Raw genomic sequence first — 17,992 nt, 5'->3', positions numbered from 1 at the left:
AGCAGAGGATGTGAAATTTTATTTAGGAGGGATGACGGTTTAAAGAAGGGTGGGGAAGGACCAAAAAAAACAAAAGGTCATCATTTAAACGATGATTTTCTTTCTTGTCGTGAAGATCTTGATATCATTCCAAAAGACATGGATACCACCTTGATTATTCTTAATTGAGTTATTCATGTGGAGGATTGGGGGTGAGATAGGGAGAGTCATATTTGGAAGCCGAGAGAGTCCAAAAGGTAGAAACTCTAAAAATGGATTCATATTTGTGAAACGTTGGGTATTTTTGGGAGCATAGGATACAACCTGGAGGATTTAATCATCATCATCGCTACCACTTTGTTCATTATTATCCTTGTCGCTACTTTGTTGTTGTTGTTTGTTATTGGAAACCTTAGTATTTTTTTGTTTCTTTTTCTTTTGCTCCAAGTTAAAATTTTGACTATGTTGTTGAAGTAATTTTTTTTGTCTTTTTAGAAATTTCTTTCTTTCCAACTATAGTAAAAAAATAAACAAACAAATAAAAGAATGGAAGGAAGGATGGAAATAAATAAATTAAGTTTGATTGATGGATAAATTTTTTTTTTTTTTCTATTTTTTATGAAATAATTACTCTTTGTAATAACCTAGATCTTAAATATTGTTTAAAACATTTACAACAGACATGGTCATTGTTACTATTAACATAACAATCTGTAAAATGAGCTACTTGTTTACATTCGATACACCTATAAATCAATGACAATGGACTACTCTCTCGACTATTTTTTGTACTGCTACTATTACTACTACTGCCATTATTATTATTATTAGAGATACTACTGGAACGATTTTCAGTTGTTGAACACATAATTGGAATAATTAATTTATGATCGATTCCTTTTACAAAAAAATATTAATAGTAGTAGGAGGAGGAGGAGGATCAAAAAAATAATTATTTTAAATATATTTAATGATTATTCGTCTTTTTGAATCTTGTAATTGGAGATGTGTGTTGTGATCTTTCTTCTGTTGTTACTACTACTATTATTGAATTGGAATATTAAAAATGAACTTTTTAATCTTGATGGTTGATATCGATTGACAAGAAAAGGAAAAAAAAAGAATTGAAAAAAAAGGATGATATTATGGATATCGTGTACCTGTAGGTATCCCGATACTTGATGCAACAAGTAAGGTTGTTGTTGTTGTTGTTCCTGTGAATATGTAAGAGAGATAAAATTAGTGCTTGTCTTGCCCTCTCATTCCCTCTCCTTCACCAGACTACCTACCCCCATCCTCTGTTTCAAATGGTAAGTATCCGTGATGGACAACAATAACAAAAGAAGGTTCTTTCTTTTTTTAATCGGGTGGCCAGCTGGTTGGTGGTTGGTTTGATGCAGTTTAACTTTTCGACGATGGTACACACCCATTCGACAGTGAGTGGGATGGATAGATAGATATCATCGTTGCCGCCTCTCTTCATAGTGTTGACCACTTTTTCTTTTTTTCACCGTGACGGAATCCGTCATGATTCATTCATTCTAGGTTTGGTCGAAACAAAATGACAATTGTCAGATCTTTGATGGAGGAAAGGAATCTGTTGGGGCTGGTGTCTTGTCGATTGCAAAAATAAAATAAAAAAAAGTATAAAAATAAAAGATATGGTCTCTGCGCCCAATAAGATTGCAAGGAAAAAAACTAAAAATAGCCTCACAATACAATCTGGTGTTGTCCGTATATGAACCCTGAAAATAGAAACAATGGTCAAAGCACAAAACAGAAAGAGTAGTAGGCTGGTTGGGATGAATAGACTAAAGGTGCAAGAGGGCTACCCTCATCCATGCTGAAAATAGTTTGAATTGATTGAAATTCCAATCACTTGAATGGACTAAAAAATCATAAAAGGTTTAAGAATGATGATCTTCCAAGTCGGTGGTTGTCATGACTACTTGTGTTGAAGGGGGTAAGAAGAAAATGACTTGTTTAAACGACTTTTACTAAAATTGTCGTTTTGTGGAACTCCCGTCCAAGATATTTCAATCAACACATGGTTAACCACAATCCAGAAGAGTTTGATGTATGAATGGTTGTATATGTTATGTATTGTTTTTAATTTGTTTTTTTTTTTTTTTTATTATTATTACAATTGTGGATGATTGCATTTTTTGTTGGTTTATAATAATACATTATCTGGCTCCCCCAACATTGGACTCTCTTTGGAATATTCTAAATAAATTATTTGTTTTGTTTTAGTTGTTATTGTTGTTGAATGATGAATTATGATTTTCACTTTTGTTTTTGGATGTTTTTCTATTCCAAAAGTTTCCATGCATTGGAAACTTTTTTTGAAAACATCTATTCGCTCTTGTGTTGTCATTGTGATTAGTTATTAATTACAATTTTGCAGTATGTGATAGGGTTGGAAAAAAAAAAAAAATGGGAAACGTGTTTGTTGTTCAATATATATATATGGTTGGTATATATTTGTTTGTGTAATGGTTGTAGAATGGAGGTAGGGTAGGTAGGTTGTTTTTGGTTTAATTGTATAAACTATGATTGATGTGACGATGATTATTATTACTTTAAAAAAAAAAAAAAAAAAAAAACATTACATTTTGATTTTGTTTTGATTTTTTTAGAAACCTGAATTCATTAAAGAATTTGTAAGGAAAATCTTTTTAAGAATGTTTTCCATGTTGTCTCTAGTGTCTGCCTTTTTGATGAATGGGTGTTTGAGGAGTTGCTCAGCGGTGGCACGTTCCTCGGGGTCAATCTTGAGACAGAGCGACAAAAAGTCTTTGAAAGTGTCGGACCACAACTCGGGCTCGTCAAAGCCTGTGGCGCCCTCGGTGGCGACCGTGAACATGGCCTTGACGGCCGACTCCATCATGGGTGGACGTTGATTGGCCATTTCCAAGAGCGAGATGGCAAAACTCCAAATATCGACGGGGGTGCCGTGTGGCTTGCCGAGGATCATCTCGGGTGCCATCCAAAAGGGTGAACCAACCATGTGGCAGGGTGGACCCGAGGCCACATCCTCACAGAGACCAAAGTCGATGAGCTTGACCTTGCCTTCGACACTCATCATAATGTTGGCAGACTTGAGGTCACGATGTACCATTTGCTTCTCGTGCAAATACGAGAGACCCTTTAGGAGCTCGCGAGCAACATAGGCCAAGTTATTTTCGTTGAATTTCCATGCCTTGGCGGCCTCTTCAAAGGTACCACCCTCCATAAACTCCATGACCACCCACATGTTTTGGTCCTTGTCGACGTGACAAGTGATGAGCTTGACAATGTTGGGGTGATCGCATTTCGATAGGATCGATGCCTCTCTGTAGTTTTGTACTTGTTGACGCTTGGTAAGATGGGGCATCTTTTTGATGGCTACCAACTTCTTTTCCTTGGTTGAACGGCCAAAATAGACCGTACCAAAACCACCCTTGCCGACTTGGTCGCAATCTCTGTACATCTTTTTGAGTTGGGGTGGTTCGACGTGTTGTATAAGTGTCTCACCGTCATTGAATCGCTCCGAAACCACCTTTTTACGTGGTTCCTTGGGCAACTCACCCTCCACCTTGATGATCTTGCCCGTTCTAAAGTGCAAGACATGTAACAATACTTGTAAATTGGCTCTTAATTTTTCTTCTGGTAATCCCGATATTCTAATTAATTTCAAACAATCTTCTGGTAAATCCTATAGAGTAAAATATAAAAATAAATTAGAACAAAGATAATCTTGGTTTGTTGTTTGATTGATTGATTATTTTTATATACCTCTAAACCCTTGATATATATGATTTCACGTTCAACTTTTTCTTCTTCACGTACTGGCGGAGTCTTTTGATGATTGTTGTTGTTGTTGGCACCTGCAGCCAATGGTTGGTTGTTATTATTATTGTTATTGTTTGATGATCCAGAATTATTGACAGCCTTTTTTTCAGAGGCAGTCTCTTTTTTACCACCAAATGAAAAGAATGAAGTCTTGGTCTTGGTTTGTTTGCGGTCTTTGGTGGGAGTGGTTGAGGTGGTGGTGGTAGTGGTGGATGATGTGGCGGCGGCGTTGTTGTTGGTGGTCGAAGGGGTGGTGGTGTTGGCGGTCGAGGCCGTGGTGGAGGTGTTGGTGGACGACGAGTCTTTGGCGGCGTCCTTGCCGCTGCCGTCGATCGTGTCCTTTCTATGACTGCTGTATTGTTCGGATGCACCTGCCGACGTCGTTCCGCTGGGTGGGTTGTTGTTATTTTCGTCCGAGCAGAATGCTATAAAGCCTTGTGGGCCCTCCTCCTTGATCGGGTTGATATCGTCGATTATCTTGTTGGCATGCTCGTCGTCTTCGGGTGGAGCCATCCCCTCTTGTGTGAGGAAGAAATGGCTCTTGTATGCTTGCTTTGCTTTCTTAAAAAATGATTTCATCGCAAATTTTTGATTAAATCTACTCTCTATAAGTCGTTGTTGGTGGTGTTGTTGTTGTTGTTGTTGTTGTTGTTGTTTAATCTTCCCCAAGCCTAAATATATATAGTACTACTACCTGTGTGTGTGTGTTGTGTATGTGTTTCTATGTTACAATATCAATCTCTCTCTCTCTTTCTTTCTTTTAGTTATAAATGTTTGAGATTCTCGTTTTAAAACAACTGAGGTTTTTTTGGTTTGATAAATCTAGATAAGTCGACGTTTTTTGAAAAGAGTTAGTAAAGAGTAGTATGGGGATGGATTCTAAAAAAAATATTTAAATCTGTCGGTTGGTTGGCGTAGGAACAGTAGGAATACGATTTACTCTCTTTTATAAACAACAACAACAACAACAACAACAACTAAACAACAACAAACAAACAAACTACAGTGTTACTATTGTATTGTATTGTGACTTACTATTACTTTTAAATAATAATAATAATAATATTATTATTATGGCGACTACTATTGTTACACTCTCTCCTCTCTGCTCTTAACGAACGACGATACGACCAAAATTTAATGTACTTTTACAACAAATCAATTGAATATTAATATATAAATGATTGATTGATTGAAAGATAGATATGATATATATATATAAGAATGAAGGAAAAAAAATCCAACATAAATTGGTGGCACCCAAAAGTAAATAAAATTGATTTAGTTGATATGTTTTGTTTGATTTGATTTGATGTGATTGATGAGTTGCTTTCTCTTGTTTGATTTGATTGATGATGATGTTGGGAGAAAAGAAGGAAGGTATTGTATTACTATTACTGTTATGTATGTTTATATGCATGTGATAATAATAATAATAAATGATTGCATTATAAAATTAATTTGACTGTCGCCCACCACCTCTGCTGATTACCCTCACACTCTCCAACCAACCACCACTACCACCACTGTTGTTGGGTTGATGTGTTAGTTTGTGTGTGTGGGATAGGTAGTAGTCAGCATCCATTCATCCACCATACATCCATCGATGCAATGCATCCATTCATCAACAACTCTAACTTTGGCTGGCTGGGGTTGATTGATGGAATCCATTTTTAAAAATAGGGGCTTAATACGTATTAAGAAACCATTAAAATTGGGAGATCTACCAAAGATCATCCATCTTGTTGTTGATGGATTGATGAATAGGTAGATGATAATGTGAGTAGAGTATGGAATGTAAAAATAATAATAAATACACAAACAAAAAAAAGTGTAATATGGATGCAAACTATTTATAAATTAACCTTAAATAGAGAGAGATAATGAATGTCATTTGATTACTTTTTATCGATAGTTGGTTTGTTGTCTGTTTCTCACTCTACTATATTTGGTATAAAGTATAAAGTATGAAAAAGTGTCAAGTCTAGTTAAGTTTTTAAACTTTGAAACTTAGTTAAGTGCCACTTAAACAAAAATATTGTCTGTCTGTCTGTCTGTCTGTCTGTCTATCTGTCTATTGTTGGTGCTTCTGCTATCAGATAATAATATTAAAACAATATAATTAAACAATAAATATCTTCTGATTTGTGATCGAGAAAAAAAGAAACCAAAAAATTAAAAAAATGATATTAAACAACAATCATGATCTGATTGGAATGAATGAACGGACGCCACCCGTCGCCGCGCGCCAGATCTGTGACCTTTCATTCTTTTGGAATCTTTTCATATCCCCTCTTTGCTTGTTTGTTTGTTTGTTTGTTGTCCTACTATCTTTTCGATCAATCAACCCAGTGAAAAGACAGTTTGTGGTGGGTAAACAGTTTGGTTGTCTTTTGCATGAGGGTTGTTGAGACACTCCCCTCACTCTATGTTTTATTTATCGGTCCTACCTCTTTTCCCTGTCTATCTCTATCTCTCTCTTGTTTATCTGTCTGTGTTCTATATATCTGTTTGTCTGTCTTTGTGTCTGAGTTATATATGTATTGTATATAAATAAATGTTTGTTTAAAAATAACGAGAGGGGGTTTCACAGTATGTCTATGCACAAAAAGGGCTGCGGTTGCCATCAGAAAAAAAAAAATAAACATAATATCTTTGCTTTGGGTGGTTGGTTGATGATGGGGGGGTGATAGCAATCATCAATCTTCATTGCCAAGCTCAGTGCATCAGACAGAGAGCAATAGCACAGAGATGGTGGCTATAGGGGTCTCATTCGAGTATACTCGTTTAAATCCAGCCAATCTCGTGTGTGCATCGTTTCTTTAAAAGGTGAAAACAATCACGTGCTTTTAAAGAGATACTACAAATATTTGGATTACCTTTTGGATTTTGATGAACAATTGATCTAACTGATTATCTTATCTTGTTTGTGTGTTTATATAAATAAATTTAAAAACTAATAATATAATAATAATAATACTTTTGACGAATGAAGTTTAAACATAAACAACGTTAGAGTCAGTTTGTCTCACATGTGCATGGTTGGGGAATAATGCACAGCTTGAAAGCTCCACCACTCTTCTATCTTCTGATCAGTGGCTTGGTCACACATAAAACATGTGACCAAAGACCCTTTGTCTTTGCCCACTAGAATGATCATTCCTTCAGTGCCTCCCCATTAATCATGTCACATCTTCAGATGGAACCGCTGGTATGGAGCCAACGTTTTTTTTGATGCTAAAAATAGGATCATATGGATCTCTAAAAAAAAAACAAAGCCCCTCAGACCCCAGGTAATTTTTTTTCCAACGATTCATTCGTGCATTGAATCTTATGATCATAGTAATAACAATTTTTTGAGGATATAAATAAATAATTTAAATAAATAATATAATTCAATAATTATGAGAATATTTTGCTAGTTAAAAAAAAAGAGGTATATATTTTATATTTAATACCAATTTGTTTGTTTGGTTTGATTTTTATAATGGTTCAAGTTTTGAAATTGGTAAAACTCGTGTTTTACGCCAATAATGGAACTCATTCCATTGCTCGTCGACCGAAGTTTTGGCATGTGGGAACATGTCTTGTACGAGGTCATTAAGTTTGGTGTAGCTCTTGTTGTAGGTGTTGTTATTGGTGTTGATGATACCATCATGGTTGATTGTGAATATTTTGCCATTTGGGATGCCCACGGCGTTGTAGGCAGTTGCATCGGTCGATCTATTGCCAAATCCAGCATAAAAGGGCTGTGATCCGGGTGGAAATATGTTTTGGATGTCTTGGAGACAGGCAATCTTGAACTCTTCGGGGTTTTTTTTGATGACTTCGCGGTTAAACGATGTCAAGAGACGATTGGGTGACATAAAGACAGGTCCCTCTGGCAATGTGAATAACCCTTGTGCCGAAGATGATGAAATTCCGATTACACCACCACCACTTGCCAAATTACTATTGTTGACTGTTGTAGTGGTGGTAGTTGTAGTAGTTGTAATGACAACAGGTGGTTGAATAACAACTGGTGTTGGTCCACCAGAAGTAGAAGAAGAAGGAGAAGAAGTAGTAGTTGGTTTAGCTGCTGCTGCTGCTCCTACAACAATCGATGATGGTTGTAATGGTTGTGGATGTTGAATCATACCACTATTATTATTTATATTATTCGAAACAATGATTGTTGCATTATTATTATTATTATTATTAGGGTTAGTACTGTTATTATTATTATTATTATTATTATTTTGTTGCAATTGTAAAATTTGAAGATGAACTTTGTTTAACTGATGAAATATAGGTACGTGTAAGACCTGCTTGGCCAATTGCACGACTAGTAAGATACATGATATTATAACCATTTTCCTTGATATTAGAGTAGAGTTCGGCGACACCCAAATGCGACCAATCCTTTCCAATCAGAGGAAGAACCTGGCCGAGTGCATCCGACTTGGTGATGGTTCCATCAATGTCGGAAATGACAATCTTGGAGGTATTGTCCCAAAAGTAGACAGATGCAGACACCTCTCTTGTGCCTTGGAGTGTACTCGACACGACAAATGTAATTCGATTGGCACCCTTTTGCAATCCCAACGCCTTTAATTGATCAGAGGTTGGTCTGAGTGATTTCTTTATATATCCACTCGATCCCTTTTGTGTAACGATTACATCGGTATTGGTAGTTGGATTAATCGATCCAATTGGTGGAGATGTAGTTCCTGCTGTAGTAGGAATCTTATTGTTGGTGTCTACTACTGCACCACTGACAACAATACCTGGTTGTTGGGTGGCAGAGGTAGTAGTTGATTTCCAACTCAACCAACTCTTCCAAGATTGTTTGCTGCCAGCGGTGGTTGGTTTGGTGATTTGACGTTCATCCTTGTCTTTGGTGACGAGACATTCGATCGACTCTTTGGGAAGAGATCGGTTAAACACAATTTGAGTCATGATGATGTGACCGGCAACCGACCATGGATAAAACTCTACACCAATCTTGGCCACCAAATGTGGGTTTTTAAAGATACCAGCATCATTGCACAACTGCTCAAAAGTGACAATATGTTCATTAAAGAATTTCTCTCTTTCTTCTGGCCAATCCGATTGAAGACTTCTATCTAAAATCAAGTGACCACAAAGTGAAAGTTTAACAATTGGTAAACTTTCAGTTTCCTCTTTTGTCAATGGTGATGTAATAGTTGTTGTTATTGCTACTGCAGAGGTTGCAGATGTAGCATTTGAAGTACTAGTAACAGCTGCTGCATTTGTTGTAGTTGTAGTAGTTGTAGTTGCAGTCAAAGGGACAGGAGATGAAGGACGACTATTTCCAGTGGTTTGTTTTTGTTTCATTGCCAAATGTTCAATATGATTATGATGATTTGCTTTGGATGCAAATGATGAGTTTGGTGATGATGAATAGGTTACATTTGCCAATGTTGAGTTTGATGGTGTATTATTTGGTGTTGGTATGGGAATCATATGATTATTATGATGATTTCCATTCATATTCAAAGAGGGGAATTCATGTTCATCTAATTGTACCAATGGTGACGGTGATCTTTCCAAAGTAGATTTACCATTTAGATTCTCTTTTACAATAGCTGCAAAACTTTTATCTGCACTAACATCATAAATATGAGATGACTCTTGAGGAGATTGGTTATTTACATTATTATTACTATTATTATCATTATTATTGTCTACTACTATTGTTGTTGTTGTTGATTTGTTGTTATCTTGATCATCATTTAATTCTTTAATTCTAGATTCCTCTTCTTCTTCATCTTCATCTAATAAAAATATTCCACTTTCACCTTCACTATTTCTAATGTTGGTGTTGTTAATGTGAAGGGTGGTGATGTTGCTTGAATCTATTATAGATTGGTCAGTACTGTTGTATGCTTTGGTTTCAGAGTCCATAATCGATGGTGGTGGACTATCCATTGATTTGACCAAAAAGGAGGGTTCTGCTTCCTTTTTGTTAAACATTTTCGTCAAGAATCCCATTCTACTCCATGATGATCCATCACCAGAAATGGTAGCAGTGTCTTCATTACTACTACTATTTGATGCTTGGTCACTATCACTTGTTTCACTTGTCGTCGTCATTCCAACTACTGGAATATTATTAGTACTACTTGTACTAGTTGTAAGTATTGTAGATGATGATTCAAGTACAATTTCTTGTTGTTGTTGTGGACTAGTTGGAGTTGATAAAGAGGTACCACTAATACCACTACTAGAGTCTTGATCAAAGTTGTCTGATAACTTTGATTGATTTACAGTTGCTGATGCAGATTTGGTTGAACCTGTCAATGATGAAGATGATAATGATGATGGCAATTGAGATGGCAACGAAGAAGAAGCAGCAGATGTAGTTGTTGTACTAGTAGTTAATGTAGTAGTTGTCATGGTTGTAGTTGTAGTTGTTGAAGGTGATGAAGGTCCAGTTGTATTTGGTAAAGTAGCTACTGTAGCTGTAGTTGGTGCGACAATAGCGCTAGAAGCAGGTTGTTTGTTTCTTCTAAATATTGGTAAACCACCCCATCTCCAAAATCCAACTTTTGGTTCAGATTCAGTGTCTGATGTCGACGATCCCTCTGATGCAATGGCAGATGCCGATGGATTTGGAAGCATTTCCATTGGTTTTGGAGGTGACAGACTACCTACTGGTGATTGACTATCCTGTGGTTGTGGAGGTGAAAGTTGTTCAGCTTCACAATTAATAATAAAGCTATTCAGTGGTGAATCCATTGTAATATCCTCTGATCCTTCAAAATAAATTGGTGATGATGTTCTTTTTGGATCAACTAAATTAAAAGATCAAAAAAAAAAAAAAGTTAATAAATAATCATATAAATAATAATTATTATTTAATACTAATCAATTAATTACCTTGATTCTTTTTAGTTGGGGTTGTAGGTGAAGTTGTTGTTGTAGCAGTAGTAATAGGTTTGAAACCAGTTGTTGTGGTTGGCTTTGATTTATCTTTATCTTGACTTTGAGATTGTTTATGTTGAGCAATAATCATTTCTTGAATGGCATCTGTTAATACTACTGGTTTCTCTGTTGGAGTTGCGGGAACAGTCGTGGCAGTCGTCGTAGTGGTAACGACAGCTGCCGGAGTAGTTGGAGTTGGTTTAATGATTGGTCGAGTCATGATTCTAGTGCTTGTAAATTCGGGTACCAACTCTTCGGTCGATTGTTTGATGATTCTGCCAGGCTTGGGTGATGTGATGGGGGAAGTGGCGAGGATGGAGGGTACTGGGTCTTCAGTCTCCTCGACAAAGAATGCCTCGCCAGCGTGACCAAGCTTCATTTGCAAGTCTGCCTTTTTCTGATTGACATAGATTTGAACCACCTTTTCCGAGCTGCTAATCAACTGCAGCTTACCAAAACGTACATGAAATGGTGTACACTTGAGTGTTCCATCGGGCTGAGGAATCACCAATATATCAATCGCACCACTAAGTGTAGCTGCATTTAAATTGAATACATAATGAACTCCATCAACAAACTTTTCAACATAATTCATCCTACATAGAATAAATCAAATCAAATATATTAATCACCCTACTCTCTACTCTACTCTACTCTTGCTCTATCATCTAACTTACTTTTCAGCGGCGGCGGCGGTATATGTATATTATGTATGTATATATGTTGTTGAGGGTAACAAATTACTCCTCGTTAGAGGATAATAATACTACTAAGTACTTTTGGTGTATAGAGTATGTATGTTTTAGTTGTCAATATCTCTCTTTCTCTTTGTCTCTTTTTGTTATCTATCTATCTATCTATCTATCTATATATGTATGAATGTAAATAAATATGAATATAATATATAATCGTGAATGAATGAGTCGGCGATGAAACCAATGAAACTGAACTGAATTGTGATGTACAGTAGTTATTATTCTACCTCTTCTACTCTTTTTTGTTTTTAATCTATCGGATTGAATTGTATTAATTCTATCTATCTATTCTATTCTATTCTATCTATCTTTTTTCTGTCTTTCTGTCTTTTGGTTTGATGTGTGTGTGGAGGAGGAGGTAGGTAAGAGATAAACCACACAGATATAATTGATAATTCGGGTCGACAAAAAAATAAATTAAAAATCCACTATTCAAAAAAAACAATAATAATAATAATAACTGATAGAGGTGAGGTGGAATCAGTTTTCTCTTTTTCTTTTTTTACTTTCAAACTTGGTTACCTTTGTCCAAAAGGAGACGAAGGAGAGAGAGAGAAACTTTGTCCCTTTTTTGTTTTATCAACCAACCAATCCTCCCTTGCCTGGTTTGGTTCAACAAATTATCGACAAATTATTATTATTATTGGTGGTTTATTAAATATCGAAAATCCCAGTTATGTGAGTGTCTTGTCAAGGCTGTGTTCTCTTCCCCTTTGTCGGGATTTTAAATTGACCGACATCCGACACTGCCGTTGTAAATTTCATCAAAGTACTCCTCTATAATAATAATAATAATAATGTAATGATTACTTTGATGTTTGATGTTTGATGTTTGTTATTACTCTTTTTTAAATATGAACATGTATGTATATTATACTCTCTATACTAACTAACTTTTACATATGTATATATTAAAAAAACGACAACGATGATTAATGCAATTGCAATTGTTGTTGGGACAACAAGATGTGATGATTCATCACAAAAAGTTGAATTTTCCATCATGGAAAATGGTTTTTCCCTTCAACTTTAAAAAAATCTCAGTATAGTTTGAATGAACAGATGATTCATTGATCACATGATCGATCTCTAAAAAAAGATGTAATGTTTTGGTTGGGTGTTTATTTATTTAGGAAAGATAATATTTTGATTTTATTTTAAAATAAATAAAAATTCATTATAGTTATTATTATTGTTGGAGGAGGTGGAGAAAAGAAGGGTAGGGGATGATCATATTCACAATTTATATTTGTTATGTTGTTGAAAGAGAGGAGGAGGGATATTATTATAAACAATGTTAATTATTTTTTATGGATATTAAATACAGGTGTTCCAAAAAATAGATAGATATTTTTTAAAAAAACAAATAGGGAAAATATTGAATTTACAATGATGGTGTGATATTATTATTGATATTATTATTATTAATTATTATTATTTCATTCAGTTTTTGATATTTCTTTCTTTCTTTCTTTCTTATTCATCAACAAATTCATAATATTTTTTCTGTTTTCTTAGTCTAAATGTAACACCGATACAAATAAACATAACAGTCTCTACCAATAACATGAAAAACTCAAATACCCAACCAAATGGGAATGCTGCTGAAAGGAATTGAATCACAATCACACAAGTTAAATATACCAACATAATCCATTTAAATGCACTAAAAAATATTAAATAATATTAATATTAGTTTTGATCAGTAGATCTCTATTTCTTCTTCTTCTTATTTTTTTTGTAATACATACACAAACATATGAAGTTTATCATTTAAAAGTGAAAGATTTAATGCCTTGTCATCATCACGTGTAGAGTTTGGTTTGGCAGTATTGATGTCTTGTGAGGGAGCCTCTGGATCTTTTTCAAGTGTTGGATTTGGTGGAATGGTTTGCATTTCATGCTCATGAGCATCCGATGATGACTGATCAACTGAAACACTCTTTGCATTATTATTTTGAGCTTCTGCAATTTGTGCACGCAATAAACGAACATTTGCATCAGACTTTACAAAAATAATACAAAGAACTGGAATATATACTACAAATGATAAAATCTATAAACAAACATAAATTAGATTAGATTAGAGGAGGTCAACAAATATATAAATATATTATTTTCAATATCTTTTTTTTTTACATACAGTAAAGAAACCACCTAGGAAAGCACCCAATGCCAAAGTTGCAGTTAATAAAATAATGATAATATACAAAGCCTTTCTAAGATGTTCGAATCTTCCTTTACAAATACCCCAACCCGTTGCAATAAACAATAAAACAACACAGGATATAACCTTGAAAATGATATAAAAGATCCAATAAAAGATGAGAACGCCAATACCAACGGCTCCATACGATTGTAGGTATCTCCAATACCCCAAACTATAAACAATCATTGATAACTTTGAAAATGGATAAAGTGTAATGACTTTGTGTAATTTAACATTTTGCTACAATCGGAAATGGAAAGTATATATATAAGTATGATATTACAACCCATATAATATTATGTCTTCTTACATTTCTATTTTGAATCCAATTGATTGACCACAAAGCAGTAAGAAGTACCCAAATACCAGTGAATACCATCAATATGATTGGAAGTGGAATGAATTGATAAGAGAGATGATTACCACCGGGATTATAGAATGCATATGATACTGTATAATAATAGGTTGCATCACATTGAGTAATCACAAAGAAATAATAGTCTGTATCTTTAATTGATCCCTTAATGTGACTGATACTAGAATTGCTACTACTATTTAATTGTTGTGTAAATGTACAATTTGGTTTCAATGTACAATAATTATCAAATTTCTAAAATAGAAAGAAAAGTATATAAATATATAAGAGTACAAATTCAATTGATCGTTTGAGTGATGATAATAATAAAACATACATCATTGTATTCTTGTTGAGTACAAGCCATGAATATTGGAGGTGGAGAAGAGTCACTTGGATTTTCAACCTGTATGTTTACATCAAAGTAGCCACCAGAGAGGAAACCAAAGCTACCAATATCATTGACATTATACTTTCCCTTGAACGAATATGGTTCTTGATAGATTGCATCTACCATCGCATCGTGATGACAATCATCCCATACAACCAATAGTACCAATAATACTATCAACAGTTTCGTTGGTTTTACCATACTTGACTGTCTATATATATATCTCTGTATCTATCTCTGTATCTACTCTATCTATCTTTTGTAATTGTACAGTCTATTATTATTATTGTTGTTTGATGTCAGGTGGTTTCGATGATTCTAGAATGATGATGATGATAATGACAGTTGTAAAACTAAAAACTAAACTATAAATATGAAGAAGAAGAAGAAGAATAATAATAGATACGCGCTAAAATAGAATAAATAATAAATAATAAATAGATTGAGTGAGTGAAGGGTTATAAAAATAATGCTCCAATAATACAACAAACATACAAAAAGCGATTGATGCAAACCAACTTATTAAAAAATTTAAAAAAGGGATAAAAAGCAGTCTACTTGCACCAAATTTTTCTTGTAACCGCTGGTTCGCGCAAGTGTCCGATTTAGTATTACGATTCTTTCTTATTATCTCTTTCTCTCTGTGATTAACACTTTAATACCTATAACTCTATAAGAAGAATAGGGTTCAAAAAAAGAAAAGAAACAACTATAAAGTATGTCTGTCTGTCAAAATGAATGATGATAAGGATAGTGATGTGTTTGTTCATTCACGAGTTTTATACTTCGAGACCAACTCCACCTTCCTTCTCAAGAACCCTTTCTCTTTCTCTCTCCCTCTTTCTCAATATATATACACATTTTAGTTTAATTTAAATTATTTAATTTATTATTACTTGTTTTGGTTTGAATAGGGTGTGGAGGGAAAAAGTACTACTATGGATACAATGAAGAACTATTATTATTGTAAGTGTCATCATGATGATGATGATGAACATTCTCCGAGTCTTGTCCATCACCACTTTCATCTTGTTGTTGGTCCTTTTCACCATCCTTTTCCTTTTCCCTTTCCTTTTGTTTTTGGGAATTAGTATTATTGGTATGATGGGCAAGATTAGTCATTTGTATAGAGTCTATTTGGATGTTTGAAAAGTGTGAAGAGTCGTTGGTGGTAGTTTCATCGTCATCGTCTTCATCGAGATCGACCACCTCGTCGACATCGCCTCCATTCTTTCTGGTGGTGGGAGTTGGACGCGAGTGAGGACCCGAGTTGGTTTTACTCTTGGGTGTGTAGGACTTGGAGCGAGGCGATACTGGCGTCTCCCCACCGTTGGTGTTGTTTCGCGATGCACGCTTATTGACTGGTTTCTTGTGCAACAAAAATGCTACACCCATCTCTAGCACCACAAAGATGACAGTATCCAGAATACGGAACCACCACAATTCACCCGTTGTAATCAATACAACTGTCGATAAATAGATAATATGAGTAATTAAAATAATTACTAAAATCAATGATATAAATAAGATCTAAAAAAGTAAAAAAGAAAGAAAGAAAGAAATAGTTAGCGAATTTATATATCTGGATAATTACAAATTTCTATATATCTACTTACTCTATTATTTAAAGAAACAGAAGAACCTCTAGAACTTAACCAAAGAAGTACACCAAATACCAAAAATCCAAGTGCCAAGATAATGGTGTAACCAATGAGGAAACTACCATAGACATATCGAGAAAGGAACTTGAATTTGTTGATATCGTTGATCATAAAATGAGCCATCGAGATGATAAGTGAGATATAAAACAATTGGATGGTGCCAAAAATATAGGTTGTAAAATGGTTCCATTTGAAAATGGCTTGTTTGACCTTGAAGACATTGTGGTAGAGTCTGATCCATAGAATAAGCAGCAAGGCATACGTCAACAACATCAGCATTCTCGAAAAATAGTAAAGGAATAAAAATGCTCCTGCCTCTTTTGCTCTTCTTGGATCATCAAATGCTTGATAATCAAACATTGATGTTACAATATATCTGCCTAAATAGGGAAATTAACAAGTTAGTACAAAAAAAGAATAGCGGTATATATATAAATTCCATTACTTACAAAACATTGCTCCCAAAAGAAAATAATAAATAACAGTTTTAAAAGTGGTAAATCCTTTGGTTGCATATATTTGGTTGACTGTGATATAGGTCAAAAACCCTATACAAGGGATTAGACAGGCCGTATATACATAGGAAGCTATACATTGTCTAAAGGAAATCGCAATCACATACTCTTCATCAAATGGAGTTGGAGGTCCAATAGGTGATAATGATGATAATGATGATTGTGATGATGACATCCTTTTAAAATTATCTAAAAGTATAGATATAATACTCTTTAATTTTCTATTCCTATTCTAATTTCTAATTATATTTTTTTTATAATATTCTATTCTATTCTATAATTTTAAAATCTAGGTAACTAGTTTAATTAATTAATTATTCTTTCTTTTTTTTTTTTTTTAGAAATCGATATCCAATCAATATCTTATTTTTACAAAAGAGAGAAGAGGATAAAGGAACAGAGTGAGAGTGGACAAGTAAGTGGATAGATGATGTATGGGAATAAATCAAAACCAAAATATGGTTAATGTCGATGGTTGATTTAAAAATATTATATCAACAACAACATTATAATTATAATTATTATGTTTTAGGGATGGGTAAGATTACATCCTGACCATCATCATCATCATCATCATCGTCACCACCAAGTCAAGTTAACAGGCCAGAACCAGTTCCTCCTCCTCCTCCTCCTCCTCATCCTCACACCTACTACTACTACCTACCACTCTATTAAAACAGTCGTAAATCAAAAGTCTACAAACACACTCCCCTTTCTCTCTAGAGTTGGAGCATAGGAGGAGAGAAGGAACAACGACAAGACAACCAACTCCTACTCCTACTATACAAATTACCCAAATTAAAAATAGACGACGATGATGATGATTTAATTAATAAATCAATTTAATCAATCATACAAGTAGCATAGCACAGACAGATAGATAGATGGGATCACCACAACAATAACAACAACAAAAAATATCACTTGCCCATCAAATTAAAAAAAGATAATGTAAGGGTTGAATCATCCATCCCTATCTTTATTTTATTACCCCATACAGGTAGGTAGGTGGAAATTGAATCCTAACCCAAATAATACCAAAAATCATAATACTGTCAATAATGTAATCGGTTTCATCCCTTTTCTATTAATCTTTGCTTTTTGGGGGTATGTTTGTTTGTGTTACCTTTATCCCTTTTAGGGGTGGGTGGTATAAAAAATCTATTCACCACCCATTTCTCTCTCTCTTCTCTCAATCCCAATCCATGGGAAATTTAATATTGAAATAGGGATAGGTGTCACTGTTTAGATGGGATGATCGTGATCGTGATCCATTTCTACTTTTTAGTACTATTCTTTTTGTTTGTTTTAAAAATATTATTTTTTATTCCTCTCTTTTGCAACAACTGGTTGGTTGTTGTTGTTA

General features: G+C 34.4%; 7 protein-coding genes across 7 annotated transcripts; 1 reads left to right on the top strand and 6 right to left on the bottom strand.

Annotated features, from left to right (window-relative positions):
- Positions 1-84: 84 nt before the first annotated feature.
- DFA_03686 (uncharacterized protein) lies at positions 85-261 on the bottom strand (the record flags this gene model as incomplete). The annotated part of the gene is made up of 1 exon (XM_004356967.1): positions 85-261. One exon carries the CDS (start codon positions 259-261, stop codon positions 85-87), a length of 177 nt encoding a protein of 58 aa, XP_004357022.1.
- A 51-nt stretch (positions 262-312) lies between these two features.
- Positions 313-1,515, bottom strand: DFA_03685 (uncharacterized protein; the record flags this gene model as incomplete). Its single annotated transcript, XM_004356966.1, has 3 exons — positions 313-492; positions 611-876; positions 1,491-1,515. 3 exons carry the CDS (start codon positions 1,513-1,515, stop codon positions 313-315), a joined length of 471 nt encoding a protein of 156 aa, XP_004357021.1.
- Positions 1,516-1,886: 371 nt separating this feature from the next.
- On the bottom strand, positions 1,887-5,484 carry mkcB (putative protein serine/threonine kinase; the record flags this gene model as incomplete). Its single annotated transcript, XM_004356965.1, has 5 exons — positions 1,887-1,970; positions 2,165-2,205; positions 2,623-3,676; positions 3,757-4,484; positions 5,412-5,484. The coding sequence occupies 5 exons, from the start codon at positions 5,482-5,484 to the stop codon at positions 1,887-1,889; spliced, it is 1,980 nt and encodes a 659-aa protein (XP_004357020.1).
- A 216-nt stretch (positions 5,485-5,700) lies between these two features.
- Positions 5,701-5,916, top strand: DFA_03683 (uncharacterized protein; the record flags this gene model as incomplete). Its single annotated transcript, XM_004356964.1, has 2 exons — positions 5,701-5,778; positions 5,833-5,916. 2 exons carry the CDS (start codon positions 5,701-5,703, stop codon positions 5,914-5,916), a joined length of 162 nt encoding a protein of 53 aa, XP_004357019.1.
- A 1,379-nt stretch (positions 5,917-7,295) lies between these two features.
- Positions 7,296-7,993, bottom strand: DFA_03682 (uncharacterized protein; the record flags this gene model as incomplete). Its single annotated transcript, XM_004356963.1, has 2 exons — positions 7,296-7,953; positions 7,980-7,993. 2 exons carry the CDS (start codon positions 7,991-7,993, stop codon positions 7,296-7,298), a joined length of 672 nt encoding a protein of 223 aa, XP_004357018.1.
- Positions 7,994-8,046: 53 nt separating this feature from the next.
- Positions 8,047-12,497, bottom strand: DFA_03681 (uncharacterized protein; the record flags this gene model as incomplete). The annotated part of the gene is made up of 4 exons (XM_004356962.1): positions 8,047-10,610; positions 10,696-11,336; positions 12,230-12,272; positions 12,386-12,497. 4 exons carry the CDS (start codon positions 12,495-12,497, stop codon positions 8,047-8,049), a joined length of 3,360 nt encoding a protein of 1,119 aa, XP_004357017.1.
- Positions 12,498-12,971: 474 nt separating this feature from the next.
- DFA_03680 (uncharacterized protein) lies at positions 12,972-16,801 on the bottom strand (the record flags this gene model as incomplete). Its single annotated transcript, XM_004356961.1, has 10 exons — positions 12,972-13,161; positions 13,247-13,500; positions 13,639-13,944; positions 14,015-14,314; positions 14,397-14,661; positions 14,946-14,968; positions 15,236-15,293; positions 15,397-15,980; positions 16,067-16,491; positions 16,705-16,801. 10 exons carry the CDS (start codon positions 16,799-16,801, stop codon positions 12,972-12,974), a joined length of 2,502 nt encoding a protein of 833 aa, XP_004357016.1.
- Positions 16,802-17,992: the final 1,191 nt, after the last annotated feature.

This window comes from Cavenderia fasciculata, assembly GCF_000203815.1.
Source record: "Cavenderia fasciculata unplaced genomic scaffold Scf_Dfasci-G-b-285a01.f1-5, whole genome shotgun sequence".
Taxonomy (NCBI): Eukaryota; Evosea; class Eumycetozoa; order Acytosteliales; family Cavenderiaceae; genus Cavenderia; species Cavenderia fasciculata.
The sequence above is the reverse complement of the archived record's forward strand: the minus strand, read 5'-3'. Positions and strand labels throughout refer to the sequence as shown.